This window comes from Meriones unguiculatus, chromosome 9 (genome assembly GCF_030254825.1).
Source record: "Meriones unguiculatus strain TT.TT164.6M chromosome 9, Bangor_MerUng_6.1, whole genome shotgun sequence".
Taxonomy (NCBI): Eukaryota; Metazoa; Chordata; class Mammalia; order Rodentia; family Muridae; genus Meriones; species Meriones unguiculatus.
This window is the reverse complement of record NC_083357.1, coordinates 4,720,746-4,733,273: the sequence shown is the minus strand read 5'-3', so window position 1 is coordinate 4,733,273 and position 12,528 is coordinate 4,720,746. Positions and strand designations below refer to the sequence as shown.

Sequence of the window (12,528 nt, the reverse complement as noted above, 5' to 3'; positions counted from 1 at the left end):
CTCTTTTCTGAGACTGATAACTCCAAACAAGGACCATGCATGGAGATAACCTAGAAACCCTGCTCAGATGTAGCCCATGGCAGCTCAGTCTCCAAGTGGGTTCTCTAGTAAGGGGAACAGGGACTGTCTCTGACATGAACTCAGTGGCTGGCTCTTTGATCACCTCCCCCTGAGTGGTGATCAGCCTTACCAGGCCACAGAGGAAGACAATGCAGCCAGTCCTGATGAGAACTGATAGACTAGGGTCAGATGGAAAGGGAAGAGGACCTCCCCTATCAGCGGACTGGGAGAGGGGCATAGGAGAAGAAGAAGAGGGAGTAAGGGTGAATTTGAGAGGGGATGAAGGAGGGGCCTACAGCTGGGATACAAAGCGAATAAACTACAATTAATATAAAAAAAAAGAAAAAACTTACTAAAAGTTCTAAAACAAAACTTACTAAAATAAAAGTTATTAATCTCATACCTTGCATAACTTACTCCAATCTTCTGTACATTCTTGTCGAAATCCAGATGTGAAAGCACCAAGGTAAGCTATTACACCTGCTGATACTAAGACATCACCAGTTAGGTTTTCATATGTTATTTGAAGGTCATTTGCAGCTTGAGACCATCTGTAAAACAAGCCAAAGGCAAAACCGATTAACAACAGACAATTGCATGGAGAGGGCTGGCTGGGAGGGATGGCTCAGTGGTTAAGAGCGCCACTGCTCTTTTAAAGGACTGGGCTTCAGTTTGCAGCACCCACATGGTGGCTCACAACTGTCTGTAACTATAGTTCAGGGATCCAACACCCTCCTATGGACTCCACAGGCTCTAGGCATGTATATAGTGCATAGACATATATGTAGGCCAACAGTCATACCCACAAAATTAAAACAATAAAAAAATTGCAAAGGCCTTTTTGTCCAAATCCTGTAAGAAAAAGCTGTGGAATGTTGCTTATCTATAAAACGAAGAGGATGGATCCCTTCTAGCTCTGTTGTGTTGCATTATATGAATTTCTACGTATTAGAGCAGTAGGTATGTCTTGTAGGACGCAGCCTTTCCAAAAACGACAACCCTAACATTTTTGCTTCATAATCTTCTTTAGGATGATTTGGTCCCACTGTTTGTTTCAGTATTTATTCTAGGTATTGAGAACCAGAAACATTTGTAGCTCATTTCAGAAATGCTGTCTTGAATCAAGACTATTTGATATACCTTAAGCTGAAAAGTTGAAATCCTGTAGATTAAGTCAATAGTTTTTCTCTTCAACAAAACCATTACTAGAAGTTACTCCAAAATCATCTGTCCTGGACTAAACTACTGTATCATGCTAGTCACTGAATAACTATTATCAGTAATGAAATAGCTGATTGCCCAGTCCAATTTGAAAATACATAGAAAATTGGAAAAGAATTGCATACCTGACAACAGATACCACTTAGGTAAAAAGACTGTAACACACTGCATTTTCTTTTTCTTCTTTTCTCTTCTCCTTTTGTGTTGGGGGTTGTTCTGATGCTTGTCTTTTGATGCTAATTACTGGCCCTCAAGACATGGTTACTGCCTGGATACACCTATCCTTGTTGTGTAAACCTGTCTAAGACATTATACCTAATCTGTTGATTAAAAGACCTAAAACCTGGGCAGGGTAGAATGGGGTAGCATGGCTTAAGTTCCTGAACTTTGGGAACAGGAGAATCATGGGAGACAGACAGGAAGAGAAGAGGATGGAGGATGCCATGATGGGTTAGCATGGAGAAGGAACCACGTGTGCCGGGAGGAAGGACTCCATGGATGGCATGAATGGAAAAACAAATATAAGGAAGTATTCATAAAATGATGGATGGGAGGTGGCCTAGATGAGGATGGCCAAGGAGGAAGGCATTGGACAGGGCTAGGAGGTGGATGATGAGGTTATTGAGACAGCATAGGTAAAATTTTAGCCAAAGAAAAATAAGGCAACTATAAAATTTAACAGGTGTCTGTCTTATTAATTGTTATAGAGCATTAAATAATACTGCCGTAATAATTATAGGGCTAATAATAAGTATTATATAGCCCAACATAATTTTTATACACCAACATTTTGTTTGTTTGCTTCTGTTTTGAAAATAAGTTATAAACATTATCTTCAACACTGCTCTTGCTCCTTTTGAGAGTCCTAGCCAGGTGCTTTACAAAATAGCTCACATTCTCAATCAGCCACTGTAAAATCACAATCAGTTTAACTCTTGAGAGAAGCAGCAGGCTCTACCTTGATTTCTCTCCTCCTAGCCCTCCTATCAGTTTTGAGGCTCTTTCAAGCTTCTTAGCACACAGCTCCACCTGGTCTTCCAAAGCTGCCTTTTCCTCTGTCTTCTCTTGAAAAATCCTTTCTAAATTTTCCAAGTGATGCTCTACCTCCGCCAGTTCTGCTCTCTTCTGATTCAAAAGCTCCATGGTCTCAGCCAAGGACTTCTGTGCTTCTGCCAAGCGAGCTTTCTTAGGAGCCACAACCTGTTTGGGAACAACATGCAGATGTGTGTGTTCTATGTAAAAGTTAGACGTTATGGGTCAGACATGGGGCAAAACAGTATGTTATACATAATAAGCACCTAAATATTAAATAAAGCAAAAACACATATAATACTTCATAAAACTGACAAATCATTTGGATATCTAAGCTATAGTATATAAAATAAAACTATTCTGGAATAAGAAGATATTTTAATGTAGAGTAAAAAAATCACAACATATAGCGAGATGTTTTGAAATAAGAAGAAGATGCCATTCAACTGAAAAAAAAAATGGGGGTGGTAAAGCATTGTGATTCTTTTTTTCACTTGTTGGTTGTTTTTTTAAGACAGGTTCTTACTCTATAGCCCTGACTGGCATTGAACTTAACCATATTGCTCTCAAACTCACGACAATCCTTTTGTCTCAGCCACTCAAATGCAAGTATTACAAACATGAGCCACCATGTCTAGCTTGCCTTTCTGTTTTTATAGTAAGTTAAAAAGTGTGTGTGTGTGTATGTGTTTAATTAACAATTTCCTTTCTAAGTCTGTGGCTCCTTCCCAGTCATCCCAAGGATCACATTAGCCTTGGAGAGATTAAGACTATGATAGTAAAAATACAAGGAAGAAAAAGTTTTGTGGTAAGTTTCACAAAATTAAAATTTTCCTCAAGAGGCTCTCTGTTCCCCTGCCCCCCATTCTGGAGACAGCTGCATCTTTTCTGCGGTGCCAACCTAGTCCCTAAGGCACAATGGTGAAGGTGAAGGTCAGCGTGATAGATTTGGCTGTGTTGGGCAGCTGGTTACCAGGGTTTCCTTCATGTTTGGCAAAGGATATCATTACCTGTTAAAGTCTTCTAGGGGCTGAGTGCCAGAGTCTCTCTCTGCTTTGGCAAGGGTGCAGGGTCCAGGGTAGGGTCTGGGATGGTATGTGGAGCCCCACGTATGCTTTGTCTCTTGGGTCACCAAGCTGATGGCTCAGGCAACCGATCAGGAACCAATCATGAAAGATGATTGAAAGAAAAAGAAGTAGGGGAGGGAGCCCAGGATTCCTTCTCTAGGTCTAGGGACTGGCTACACTGCTACTAAGAAGGAAAATTTTCACTGGTCATATTTTTTTTTGTTTTTGCTGTAGCCAGGACTGTAAAATCTCTCCTGGCCAAAACTTCAAGGGGTTGTAACAGGGGCTTTTTGATCTGAGATTAGCTCCTGAGCAGGAGCAGGCCGCTGCTAAAGTCAACTTTTTCCTGCTTGTTCTAGGCTGATAGTTAGATCCTAAATCACTGTTAACTTGTTTGTAAGTCACTAAGAAAAAAAGAAAAGAGGAAAGCAAGCAAAGAGCATTCACTCACATTTGCTAAAGGGAAAAAAGTGGATGAAATTAAGAACTTTAGCTTCAACACATTCCCACAAGTTTACGTACGACGATGGTGTTGATTTCCGCAGAGGGGACTCCGCAGAAACTGCAGAAAGTTTAGGCTGCTGGTTCCAAAGAATCCGCCCTTATGTATACATAGACAAACAATCAGACATGTAGACATGTACATATTCATATATACATTCAATGGACGGTACAAAAGGAGCTCCTTCCATACAGACAGACAACTGACATACACTCATGTAACATATGTACAAAAAACAGACAGACAGACATAATTACATGTAAACACATATCTATATACATATTTATAACTCATGGATGAAGTGAATTCTATCAGGTTTCCATTCAATGGGTTTCTACCATCAGGCTTCTTTCAACGGAGGTGTGTGTGTGTGCCATCATTTATTGTATAGCCTTTATATCTCTGAGACAAAGCTCCCAGAAAAGGAATTACCTTGTCAAAAAGACAAAAACAGATGAATTCTAAAATACAACAGGTTACATGTTTTAAAACTAAGCATTTCTTATCTATGCATCCATTATAGAAGTTCATAGTGAGTTCAGAGTGACAAAGTTTGACAAAGCCTAAAGGTTAACAGAGTTTAAAAGTTACAATAATATATGTCTTTTCAATTTGGACAGACCTGGATACATACTTTCAGCTATCTCTAAGTTTATAAAAACAAAGTAAATTTAAAATGACAGTATATAACGCTATGAGGTAATAAGGTACAAGGAATTACAACAGAACAGTTTGTATATGTTTTGACATTAAGGTTTGTACTTAATTAGACATTGCTTGGTAGTCCCATTATAATTTGGGCTCATAGAAGGTTTAAACCAACTTGCCTATATTTGTGGTATATACCAGGATTCATGAATGAAAGCTTATCTTGAAGACACAATTCTGTCTCAAGCCTGCCTCCTAGTAAGGCATCTGGAGGTCCACAGATGTATTTGTTGCAGCCATAATCTTTCTAAAGCTGTTTTAGAAGTTCTAAAACAATTTAACTTTTAAAATTGTTTGAATCAAATCAGGAATTCCATAACCAGGAATTAATTCATTTGAACATCAGTATATCTTCATTAAGATTAAGATTCCATAGGAAGTTTGTTCAATCAGTGTGTGTAAATACCCAGAAAGTGACGATTCACACCATACCAGAGTATAGAGAGATGTAGCAGTATACAAAGAATGAGTGTCAGAGACTGGAAGCAGTTCTGGGGGTTTATCATGGTTCAGACCTGGCAAAATACTGAATCCCCTTCCAGAAGGCCCGCCTGCTCAATGAGCTCCTTTAGCAGAATGGTTCCTGATAGTTGCCATCAATGACCCCTTCACTGACCTCAACTTCATGGTCTACATGTTCCAGTCTGACTCTACCCATTGCAAGGTCAATGGCACAGTCAAGGCTCAGAATGGAAAGCTTGTCGTTAATGGGAAGGACATCACCATCTTCCAGGAGAACAATCCTGCTAACATCAAATGGGGTGATGCTCGTGCTGAGAACATTGTAGAGTCTACTCATGTCTTCACCACCATGGGAAAAAAATTTTAACTGAACATTTTTATTTCTGGGACTATTTTAGTAGGAAACAGATATGTAAATCCTGAAAATACCTTTGCAACTCTGTCATACACTTCCATAGCCATTATCCACTTGCACAGACCCTCGGCTGCAGAAGAGGCTTTAGCGACCTTAGGGGGGTCAAACTCGGGGTTTGTCAAGTATTCACTACGGATCTTCTGCATCACAGCCACCTCGGTGACAAAGATGCAAAGTTTAAAGTTACAGCACATATCACATAATCACAGAGTGGAGGGAAATCATATGCAATTTGAAACAGTTACACTGAGGGCTACTAAGGTGACTTATTGGTTAAGAGACACTTGCCACCAAGCCCGATAATCTGAGTTCAATCCCTAGCACTCATATGATGAATGGAGAAACCTAGCTGCCTTAAGCCAGCCTTTGGCCTCCACCCGAGCACCTCGGTGCCATGGTGCATGTACCTATTCATCTCTCTCTCTCTCTCTCTCTCTCTCTCTCTCTCACACACACACACACACACACACACACACACACACACACACACGAGTTAAATAAATGAAAAATTATTTTTTAAAGTTGTTTTTAAAACTCAAAATAAACATTTTGGGATAATTTTAAAAGTGTAAAGACATCAACAAACCAAATAACCCAACTAAAAAAAAAAATGGAGCACATATCTAAACAGAGAATTCTCAACAAAGGAATCTGTAATGGCCGAGAAGAACTTAAGGAAATGTTCACCATCTTTAGCCATCAGGGAAAGGCAAACCAAAATGATTCTGAGATTCTATCTTACCCCCATAAGAATTGCTAAGATCAACAACTCAACTAACAGTTCATGCTAGCAAGGATGTGGAGCAAGAGGAACATTCCTCCATTGCTGGTGGGAGTATAAACTTGTACAGCCACTTTGGAAATAAATTTGGCTGTTTCTCAGAAATTTGGGAATTGATCTACCTCAAGACTCAGCTATAACACTTCTGGGTATATACCCAAAGGATGCTCCACCATACCACAAAGACACTTACTCAGCTATGTTTATAGCAGCTTTATTCATAACAGCCAGAAACTGGAAACAATCTAGATATCCCTTAACTGAAAAATGGATAAAGAAAATGTGGTACATTTACATAATGGAGTATTAGTCAGCCATTAAAAACAATGACATCATGAAATTTTCAGGCAAATGGATGGAACTAGAAAAGATCATCCTGAGAGGTAACCCAGATGCAGAAAGACAAACATGGTATGCACTCACTTATAAGTGGATATTAGCCATAAAAGATAACAATGCTACAATCCACAAACCCAAAAGAAGCCAAGTAACAAGGAAGGCCGGGGTGGGGGTGGGGGGAAGATGCTTGAATCTCACTGAGAATGGGATATAGAATAGACATCATGGGAGACAGTGTGGGGTGGGGCTGGACTGAAGTGGGGATGGGAATCAGGGTCTGGGGGAATCAGGGTCTGGGGGAATCTCTGGTACAAACTAGAAGCCTAGGGCAACGGAACCTCCCAGGAATCCATGAGGGTGACCCTAGCTAAGACTTCTAGCAATGGGGGATGTGGAGCCTTGACTGGCCATCTCTTGGAACCAGGCAAGACTTCTGATGGAGAGATTGGGATACTAACCCGGCCACAAAACCTTCAACCTATGATTTGTCTTGCCTACAAAATGTGCTGGTGTAAAGATAGAGCAGAAATGGAGGGAGTTGCCAAGCAATGACTGGTCCAGCTTGAGACCTGTGCCTTGAGAGGGAGCCCATCCCTGATACTGCTAATGATAGCTCTGCCATGCTTGCAGACAGGAACCTGGCACAATGGTCATCAGAGAGGCTTCATCCAGCAGCTTATGGAAACAGATGCAGAGACCCACAGCCAAACATTAGGTGGAGCTTGGGGAATCCCAAGGAAGAGAGGGAGAAAGGATTGGAGGAGCTAGAGAGGTCAAGGACACCACAAGAAAAACCTACCTAATCAATTAACCTGCGCCCATAAAGACTTACAGAGACTGAAATGCCAACCAAGGAGCCTGTATGGGATTGACCTAGGTCCTCTGCACATATGTTACAGTTGTGTAGCTTGGTCTTCATGTGGGATTCTGAACAGAGGGATCAGGGCCTGTCTCTGACTCTGTTGCCTTCCTTTGGGACCATTTTGCCTACTGGGCTGCCTTGTCTAGTCTCAATAGAAGATACATCTAGTCTTACTGCAACTGATATACCAGGGCTGGTTGACATCCAAGGGAGGCCTATCCTTTTCTGAAGAGAAACAGAGGATGAGTGGATTGGGTGGGGAGGTCAGAATGGAAGAACTGGGAAGAGAGGAGGGAGGGGAAACTACAAGCAGGATGTAAAGTAAATTAATTAATTAATAAAAAGTTTTAGAAGTATAATGATAGCAGAAACAAAATATTTATGATAAATATACATAAATCCACAGATATTAAAGAAAGGTATTTCTTCCAAAAATGCTAAAAAGACTCTGTGCATTGACAGAACATTTGAAAACAGAATAAAACAATTAAACACTAATAAGTAACAATTCAAATGGAAAATCCGATACCCTCTTACTTTATGTAAATATGAACAAGATTTCCTGATAAAGAAACTACTTACTATACAAAGATATTTAGAGAACTTTTTCAGGTCAGTAGTATACTCAAATAGTAATTTATTGACTTTCTAATCATCCAAATATTTTTTGCATTATGAAAAATTCATACCAGAGCCATTAATAAATGCAGTGCCCTTCCATCAATTATCTGAATCTCATAAGATGATTATCTCTTTATGTTTTGTAAGACAGTGTATAAATTAAAGATCTTCCACATCATGACAAAGTCACACATAGAAAAGGAAATCCAATATAACTTACTGGAATATTGTCCTTGTCATACTCTTTCAAATCTCTTAAGAAATTCATATCTCCCAGAACTTTTTTGCTAGGTCCCCAGTAATCGAGTATCTACAAATGAAAGTTACAGAAATGCATTAGCTATACAATTAAAAGTGCACATTAGTCAGAAAGATGTTTATATATCTTAAAGATCTTAACTTCTTAAAAATAAAGACTAGCAGATGTGGTGGCACATGCCCTTAATTCCAGCATGCTAAAGGAGGTAAACAGGTCTCTGAGTTCAAGGTCAGCCTGGTTAACTTACAGTGTTCCAGACAAGTCAGGGCTATGAGTGAAACCCCATCTTAAAAAAAAAAAAAAAGGAAGGAATAAAAGACTCCTCTCCCTGGGAACATGTTAAGTAAAGTAAATAAAACATGAAGTACTTTAAACATGGATATAAACATATATTAAAAATTTAATCTTTGAAAATGGAGGTATTATCTCTCTTGAGAACTTAAGAAAAGCAGTTAGTGTAGTCACTATAACAGTTTCATCTAAGAAAATACATTTTTATTACTTCAATCTTTTAAAAAATCTTTGACCTACAATTTGCCCTGCCTGCAAGATGTGCTGAGGTAAGGGTGGCCCAGAACTTGTGGGACCATGCCACAAGAGGGAGCCTATGTCTGAGGCACACTGCCTGGAGGGCTAGGGACCAGCCCAGAGATCTAGGATGGAACCAAACACGACTGGACAAAAGAAAAAAAAATCAATGAAATAATTCCTATTCCTAGCGATATTTGTAGACTGAAGCCTAAAATAGTGTCACTAAGAGAGACTTCATTTGGCAGAGGAGCATATACCAAACTTTGGGTGGAGCTCTGGGAATCCCAAGGAACGGGGTGGGGGGTGGGGCTGGGGGGTGGGGAGTGGAGAGGGATCGTAGGAGCCAGAGGGTTCAAGGACACTGCAAGAGACTCAACTACCCAGGGCTCACAGTGGCTCACAGAGACCGAAGGGCAGCAACAGTCAGCCTGTACGTCTGCACTCGGTCCTCTGCGTGTGTGTTATGGTTGTGTAGCTTGGAGTTCTTGTGGGGCTCCTAACAGCGGGAGCGGTGTGTCTCTGACTCTTTTGCCTGCACTTGGGACCCTTTCTTCCTACTGGGTTGCCTTGTCCCGCCTTGATATGAGGGTTGTGCTTAGTCTTATTGCCTCTTGTGTGCCGTGTTGGCTTGAAGTCCCTGGGAGGCTGCTCTTTTCTGGAGGGAAACAGAGGGGGAGTGGATCTGGGGGAGAGGGGAGGTGTGGTGGGGACTGGGAGAAGAGGTGGGAGGAAACCTGTAGTCAGGATGTGATATATAAGAGAAGAATACATAATTAAAAGCTAAAAACACATTTTATTACTTCAAATTTTAAAAGGTTAGTTCTTTTTGTTTTGTTTTATTATAGTGTATATGTAAATTATAATAACTAAACAAAGGTCGAGTTATTTTATTATCTTAATGGAAAATATAGTATTATAAAACCCTGGAAAGAAAGTGTCTGTAAATTCAATGTAGAATGCCTTCTTCCTTAAGGGACCCACAGCTTGAATTATAATTGCAATAACAGCTTACATTTTTATGTGTTTGCTGTTATGAGGCTTTCCACATAAGAGCTTTATATGCACTAGTAATGTCCTCTAACTTTGTGAAGTGGATGCTCTGATTATCTTTTGAGATCAGAAATTTCAGACACGTCATCCAGAAGTTGCGTGATTACTGGGGGGGGGGGGGGTGTCAAGATTCTGTGGATAATCTGGTTCCACAGCCCTCACCCCATGGCTCAGGCTGCCTGGAGTTCACATCAGTCTTTCTGCCCCAGCCTCTCGTGGGTTAGAATTACAAGGTGAACCACAGCATCCTATTTATTTATTTATCTATTTATTTATTTATTTATGTACTTATATGAGACAGGTTCCCAAGCTGGCCTTGAATGCTAACCTTGAGCTCCTGATCTTCTTGCTTCCCCTCTGGAGAGCAAGGATTACCAGATCTGGCAGCACAAGTTTGTTTGTTTGCTTGCTTGCTTTGTTTTGTTTTTACTAGATTTCTCAAAACCCACACACGTAATGTTACATCCTTACAAATCTCAGTTACAGAGTACAGTCCTGAACACATATGGCACAACAGCAGGGGGTCTACATGGTCAGAGAGCCACATCCTCCACCATATTCACTAGAATATACATAGATACTATTTTCTGCAGTTAATTCTGAGTTCAGTCAATCTGGAAAACAGTATTTCTTCCCCGGATTACAGGTTGTTGGTATTTAATTTGATAATAGTTGGTACAAACAGGTTCTGTACATTCATGACTATCATTTAGATTCGTGCCCAGTTATTACCTTGCCTCCAGTTCCTGAAGGATCTGAAATTTTCTCTGGTTTTATATCTTTCATGACACAAATAGCAGCCATAACTAGTTTAACACCAGCCGGAGGATTCTTCATTGATTTTACAATTGTAACATCAGCTGGCTGCATCAAAAGAAAACAAGACATCCTGACAGAATAGCTTATTTTTAAATAATAAGAATTTAAAAAATAATATTGGGGCCAGGTGTGGCGGTATTCACTATAGTCTCAGATAGATTTGTTATCTATATAGTTTTAGGAAAGATACTATCAGTTCTTTTATTATCCCGATATTCTTCTGATATTCTTTGCAATGGTTCAAGTGTTGGAAAACTAGTGTCTTAGTTCCCTACAAGGGAACAGATTCTAGCATCACATCATCAGATCCTACTAGGATTCAAATGATAAGGAAGAACAGCATGATGTGAGGTAATCGTTTCACTGCGATGTGTATCAGTATATTTAAAATCACAACAAAACCCTTTTCTCTAGTTATGTTGCCCATGAGCTACTATGATGCTGTGTGTTTAGAGCAAGACATCCAAATGGTATATGTTCCGGGGCAGTTTGGTTTTATTCTGGAGATCAAAGCTGTTTTATTGGGATAAATGCTGCATAAGATACAATCCAATTAATTAATAAAGCCCTTCTGTCACAATCCATGAACTTTTTGGACATTCACCCAGTAGTAATTTTGTCACTGTCAGACTTTTGAAGATTCTGTCTCTGCACTGTGGCCTTGAGTTCATCGACAAAGCCAGTTCTCTGACAGCCTAGATGAGAGAAGTTAATCGGACAGTGCGTGGTACAGGGGTTAAGTACCACCTTCTTCTGATTCTGTAGCTGAAATATTGGCTGATTTGATCAGTTCAGCACTGAGTGATGTTGTTAACACATAGTGCACCAAGTTCTCCACACTGACCACATCTCTAAGCTCTTGGAAGTAAAGGGGATACATTCTTGTGTAAGGCTTGTTTTATAAGCACTTGTGTTCATAGGAATACTGTAAAGGATCTCAGTGTGTGTTCTTTTAAATGTACTCTTCATGATGTTGTGATTTATGTTAAGAATCGTTTCAAATTCAGTAGTATCATTATTCAGGCATTGACTTGATTTTGTCATTACTAGAATTTCTTTATGGCTTGGCTTTCTGTGGATAAAATGGATCTCATTAGTACATTTGCTGAGGCCAGATATTTTAAACAAGTGGTAATTTTAACTTCCTGGTTGATTATAACTCTTGAAAGCTTCAAAGAATCTGTTTCATTCCTTCTCTGTTCACCACTCAAGTGCACTCTGCCAATCACTGTCAGCCCTCGCTGTGAGTGGGCAGACTTGACGTGAGGAAACTTCAGAGTGCCCTAGTGGGTTTTTGTTGTCGTTTGTCTTTGTTCTCTGTACATTTGAATCTCCAAGGCAAACATTTCTAATGTCTATGTACCCCCCCTCCTCCCCCAGGCCATTCTCTCTATCTTCAGTCTGTCTGAACAACTAATTTAATTATTTTTAAAGCTTCCATATTCTTCTCTTTCTAAATATAATTTTCTAAAAAGCTTTATGTTTGTTTTAAACCACAGTGTGCCATTCAGAGCATAGTCCTAAGCTTCCAGCGTTGCTTCACAAAATTCCTGAGGCAATCCATTTGACATTTTAAAAGTCAGAATTTTGGGGGGCTAGAGAGATGGCTCAGAGGTTAAGAGCACTGGCTGCTATTCCAGAGGACCTGTGTTCAGTTTCCAGCACCTACATGGCAGCTCACAATTGTCTGTAACTCCAATTCCAGGGGACTCAACACCCTCATACAGACATACATCCAGGCAAACCACCACGCACATAAAATAAAAATAAATAATTTTTTAAAAAAAATCAGAATTTTG

The 12,528-nt window shown here is 39.9% G+C and overlaps 1 protein-coding gene across 1 annotated transcript in view; it reads right to left on the bottom strand.

Annotated features, from left to right (window-relative positions):
- Dnah12 (dynein axonemal heavy chain 12) overlaps positions 1-12,528 on the bottom strand; it is a 166,890-nt gene that overhangs the window by 43,158 nt on the left and 111,204 nt on the right. The window contains exons 50-54 of the mRNA XM_060390747.1: positions 10,643-10,770; positions 8,291-8,380; positions 5,482-5,622; positions 2,240-2,481; positions 464-611 (exon numbers count right to left, since the gene is read on the bottom strand). Coding sequence (XP_060246730.1) covers positions 464-611; positions 2,240-2,481; positions 5,482-5,622; positions 8,291-8,380; positions 10,643-10,770 — 749 coding nt within the window. The remainder of the gene's footprint in view (positions 1-463; positions 612-2,239; positions 2,482-5,481; positions 5,623-8,290; positions 8,381-10,642; positions 10,771-12,528) is intronic.